Source organism: Lucilia cuprina, chromosome 5 (assembly GCF_022045245.1).
Source record: "Lucilia cuprina isolate Lc7/37 chromosome 5, ASM2204524v1, whole genome shotgun sequence".
Lineage (NCBI taxonomy): Eukaryota > Metazoa > Arthropoda > Insecta > Diptera > Calliphoridae > Lucilia > Lucilia cuprina.
Window position 1 is genome coordinate 65322512 of NC_060953.1, and position 5302 is coordinate 65327813.

General features: G+C 27.7%; 1 protein-coding gene across 1 annotated transcript; it reads left to right on the forward strand.

Annotated features, from left to right (window-relative positions):
• The first annotated feature begins 2275 nt into the window (after nucleotides 1-2275).
• LOC111681943 (glycine-rich protein HC1) lies at nucleotides 2276-5026 on the forward strand. The gene is made up of 3 exons (XM_046951865.1): nucleotides 2276-2410; nucleotides 2497-2602; nucleotides 4174-5026. Exons 1-3 carry the CDS (start codon nucleotides 2378-2380, stop codon nucleotides 4611-4613), a joined length of 579 nt encoding a protein of 192 aa, XP_046807821.1. The 5' UTR covers nucleotides 2276-2377; the 3' UTR covers nucleotides 4614-5026.
• The last annotated feature ends 276 nt before the right edge of the window (nucleotides 5027-5302 follow it).

Consider the following 5302-nt stretch of genomic DNA (forward strand, 5'->3'; position numbering starts at 1 on the left):
TCCTGTCTACACCTGTCTATTGATTAATATTGTTTTATTATTTTATAATTTGTGAAATGTTGTTCATTATTGTCTACTTTTATGTATTTTTAAATATTATTTTTATTTTGTTTTATTATGATCATTATCATTTTTTTAATTTCTAGTTAATAGTTTTTATTTAATACAAAAAAAAGAAAAACAAAAAAATTGTTTTATTAATAAATGAAAATGGAATAAGCTCTGTTAAACTATATTTAAAAGTAATTCCAATTTCAAATTTAAACGAAAAATTAAAAAAAAAAAAAAATTAATAATAAAATTGAATTTTATCAAATTTGAAAAATAATTAAGAAAATGTGTTTTTATTTAATATTATCAAGTAATAAAAAGCAAGTAATAAATATGAACTTTATTTTATTTCTTCATAACTGGTGTACGGTATTATATGGATGTTCGAGTACGACTATACATTTTTACTTCCTTTTTATATCCTACACCACTATAGTGGGGAGGGTTTTATGTGTTTGTGATGATGTTTGTAACACCGACAAAAATATTGGCCCAACAACCACCTTAAAGTATACCAAACGGCTCAAAATCGATTTTGCTATGTCCGTCCGTCCGTCTGTCTGTGTGTTCATGTAAATCTTCTGCGAACGCTACAGGTCGCAATTTTCAAGATCATTTGACAAAATTTGGCACATACACTTCCAATTGGTCCAAGGATGAACTCTATTTAAAATAGTTAATATCGGTCCATTATTTCGACTAGCCCCCATACAACCGTACCATCAAATAGGGCCATTGAGCTTATAATTTAGAAATGTTCTATTATGTCAACAAAAATCGGCAAAACTTAGTTTTATAGAGCTTTAAACGACACTACCGATTTTTGTAATGATCGGTCCTCATTTGACCCTAGCCCCCATACAAACTCCCTTTCAGAAAATGAATTGAAGGTCAAAATTCACTTACAAACACTAATAATACTTTTAAATTCTACATAAATAACTTTGAATTAGACTAAACTTCCCCTACAAACATGTATAAGGATAGGGCGATATTTTCCCCTACTCCCCTTTGAGTCTACTTGAAAAAATGTAAAAATATTTCGGAATAAAGTTAAAAAACAAATCAATTGCTTTATTTATTAAATAATCCCCATTTTTAACATACATGGTGTAGGGTATCATAAGACGGCTATGCCCGACTATACATTCATATTTGTTTTCTCTTAAAATTGTAACAAATACGTAAGTACATAATTTCACGAGATTCTTTTTATTACTTTAAATAGCTGGCGACCGACACAATAAGATCAAATGCTCTTGGAGTCAAGAGAATTGCATATAGAATGAATTATGACCTTGAACCTACACTTGCTTTATACTACAGATCTTCACAGCGAAAAAGTTTTTTAAACACTTTCAATTTAAATCGAAAGAAACCAAATTCTATCTGCCCCAAAGCTTATCATAAGACTTTGAAAAAAAGGTATTTATAAACGCACACAAATATTTATTTTAGTTTAAATCCCAAACGAAATGCTTTAGCTAAAAGTGGTAAAGATGTTGTTTATATTTTAAACTTAATTGCTTAAAGTAAATATTAATTATGTCGGGCATATAGAGTTTGTTAGGTAAATAAAGATTACTAAATATATTTGACTGAAAAATGCCGCCTTCGCACCAATATGCTACAGTTTTTCTTTTATTGAAATTCTCACAAAGTCAGCGTTAATGAAAATGTTTGCTTTGACAGTGTAAACCAATAGCAAAGAAACAGTAATTTTATACAAAATCTATATAATACTTGTTGGAATTATTATATGTCACCTTGTTATTCGTACCCTGATATTCATATAGATTTCAATGTTATTAAAACATTTAAGTATTTTCCCAAAATATGTACATACATAAATATGTGTGTATTTTAAAGTCACCTCTTTTAAACTACAAAAACTTTTATTTAAACTTAACACCTTAGCTTATCTTATTACCTTAATATTTATATCTATAATTTGTAATACAAAATTTTAGCAACAATTTGAAACTCTTTAAATATTTATGTACTTAAATATTATGTATTTTTAATAACTAATAATACACCCAATTTTGAGAAGTAATTCATTGATGAATTTGTTTAAAAAAATGTGAGTAATGTAGCAATTTAACTAAACTCATCGTCCAAAAAAAAAACTCTGTAATCACTCACCAACTCATCCGAAAAATAACTACAAAATATAAATACAACTCCACTCTGAAAATTAGCATTATTATTGTTCTGAACGTCTCTAAGTTTAGCCGTTTCTCAAAGTTTTATTTCATAAAAAAAGAAACAATTGTATTTTATTTCATTTTACTTAGTTTTTGTTTTTGTGTGTAAATTTCAAATAATGAGTTTCAATTTAATTTTGTTCAAATTAATGGTTTGTACTATTGTATGAAATTATTCAAGTAGACAAATTTATAATTAAATTTTTATTCTTTGTTCTTTATGTAAACTCGTCATTAGTTGTTTGTGTGGTTGACATGTTCCTGGGCTGCTGTAATAAATAAGGATAATGCAGAAGATAAGTCAAATGTTTCAGATTTGGAAACATCTGCCACTTCGGCAAAATGTAAGTAGAATTTTTGAATTAAACTGTTTTCAATTTAAAATTTTTGTAGAATTCTCTAACAGTTATTAGACTAGTTTATAGGAGGAACTAAAAACAAGTTTAATATCGGGATAATAATAAAATCGAAAGTCGGCGATATAAACTACTATTTCATTGTCCGAACTGTAAACCGTCCTGGACTAAAATGTAAACTATAGTATTGACTATAGTCTGGACTAAAAAGTAGACTAAAGTTTGGAATATAAACTGCTCTAAAACCTGGACTATAAACTAGTCTATAGATTGAACTATAAATATAGTCTTTAAATAAGTCTTTAAACTAAAAACAACTTACACTATAGTCTGAACTATAAACTGGTCTACAGTGGGAACTAAAAACTTGTCTATTGTCTTAATTACAGTGGGAACTATAAATTTGTCTCTTGTCTCAATTACAATCTACAGTTTAAACTAAAAACTAGATAATAGTCTGGACTATAAACTGTTCAATAGTCTGGACTATAAACCAATTAAAGCCCGGACCATATATATTAAAAACTGGACTATATTCTGGATTATTAGCTAGTCTATATTTAGTCTAATTTGGACTAAAAACTAAACTAAAGTCTAGTCTAGTCTAATTCTGACTGAAATCCAGATTATAGTATGTACTTTATACTCGTCTATAGTATGGACCATAAACTAGTCTATAGTCTGGACTACAAACTAGTCTTGTTTAAATTAAAAACTAAATTATAGTCTGCACTCAAAACTCGTCTATAGTCTGGACTTAAACCTTCACTAAAGTCTGGACTACAAACTAAAAACTAGATTATTGTCTGGACTATAAACTTATTTATAGTCTGGAAACTAAGTATAGTCCCTAAAATCTAGACTGGAACCTGTGTTATAAACTGATCTATAGAATCTTGTCTTTAGTCTATAGTTTAGACTAGAAACTAAATTATACTCTAAACTAAAAACTAGTCTATAGTCTAACTGAATATATTCTGGACTATCAAATAGCCTTTTGTCTAACTATAAACTATAGTCTGCTCTATTAGATAAATAGACTTAAGTCACTTGACACTTAATCGAAGTTTTGACTATAAACAAGTCTTAATATTAAATATAAACTTGTCTATAGTCTAGACTATAATCTAGACTACTGTCTCAAACATAAACTATTCCAAAATCTTTCTTGAATATAAAATTACAGTTTGAAATATAAACTATTTTTATAAAACTATAAACTAATATATAGAACTAAATATTGGTCTGTAACCTTAATAATACTCTAGTCTATAGTCCGAACTTAATATTAGTATATAATCCGGATTATAAACTATAATTTTGACACTAAACTATTTGGGATATAAAACTGTAATCTATGAAAACTAGTCAATGGTCTGAACAGAATACTAAACTATTATCAGGATTTTTAACTAATTTATGGTTTAAACAACAAACTAGATCTCTATTCTAGACTGAAGTCTACTATAAATGTTATCGTATTAGATCGCAACTATTTTTTAATTAACATAAAACAATCAAAATTATTTGTTAATTAAACTCATTTTTAATATTTTCAGTGCTAAATCTTGGTGGTTTATTTGGTTACGGTAACAGTGGATATTATCCCAACTATAATAGACCTGGTTATTACCCCAACTATAATACGAATGGCGGTTTCTATCCCAACTACAATACAAATGGTGGTTTCTATCCCAGTACCGGAAAATATCCCATAACAAATACGGGTGGTTATTATCCCAATAACAATTATTATCCAAACACCGGTACTGGAACCAATATTCTAGGCGGTGGTTATGGGGGATATGGCGGCTATGGAGGTAATGGTGGTTTGCAACAATATAGTGGCTATTGGGATCCCAACTATAGTGGCAGACGTAATCTAGGTTATGGTTACTACCGAAACACCGATATCTATGGTTTGCCAAAAGCTACCAGTGATCAGTACGGTAGCAGAGAAAGAGATCGTGTTTCCTATAGCTATAGAGGTTATGAGTGAATATAAAAAAGCTGTTAAATTGTTCACAGAGTCTTTAATGTTTAAGTTAATTGTGCGTTTTTGTTAGAATTTAATACTTGTATATTATTGTATCTTTTTTGTTTTTTTAATCACTTGAAGTCTCAAAGCATGTTGTTTGAGTTTCCTTAAGATTGATTACTTCTATTCAGTGAGTCATTTTGCATGCCTAATTTAATTAATTTCAATTCAATTGTCAAACAATCATACGTTTTAGACACATTTAAATTTGTTGATGTTTTATGGATGAGAAAAACGAAGAAAAAAATAAAAATAAATTTAATCAACAAATTAATGTGTCAACTTTTGTTAAGAATATTCATATGAAAATAAAAGTTGTGATTTTCTTGTTAAATTTGTAAATATTAGAACTCTTTTTGTGAAAATTTTATACGATGGGAATTTGTTGTTATTATTACTTATTTAATAGCAAATTAATTAAGCTATTGTTTAATAAAAAAAAAACGATTAAGTTTGACAATATTAAATTCATTTTTGAAACATTAGTGAAATTAGTTGCTTTGATCAGCCTCAAAATATGCCTTTGTTTATATACAAATTTTAAAAATTTAACACTATTAAGACCTTTAGCTATTTTCACGATTAAACAAGCAAATTTTATGCGGTTATTTGTGTAAACATTTCGGATAATTTGTCTTTATTAAGAATTT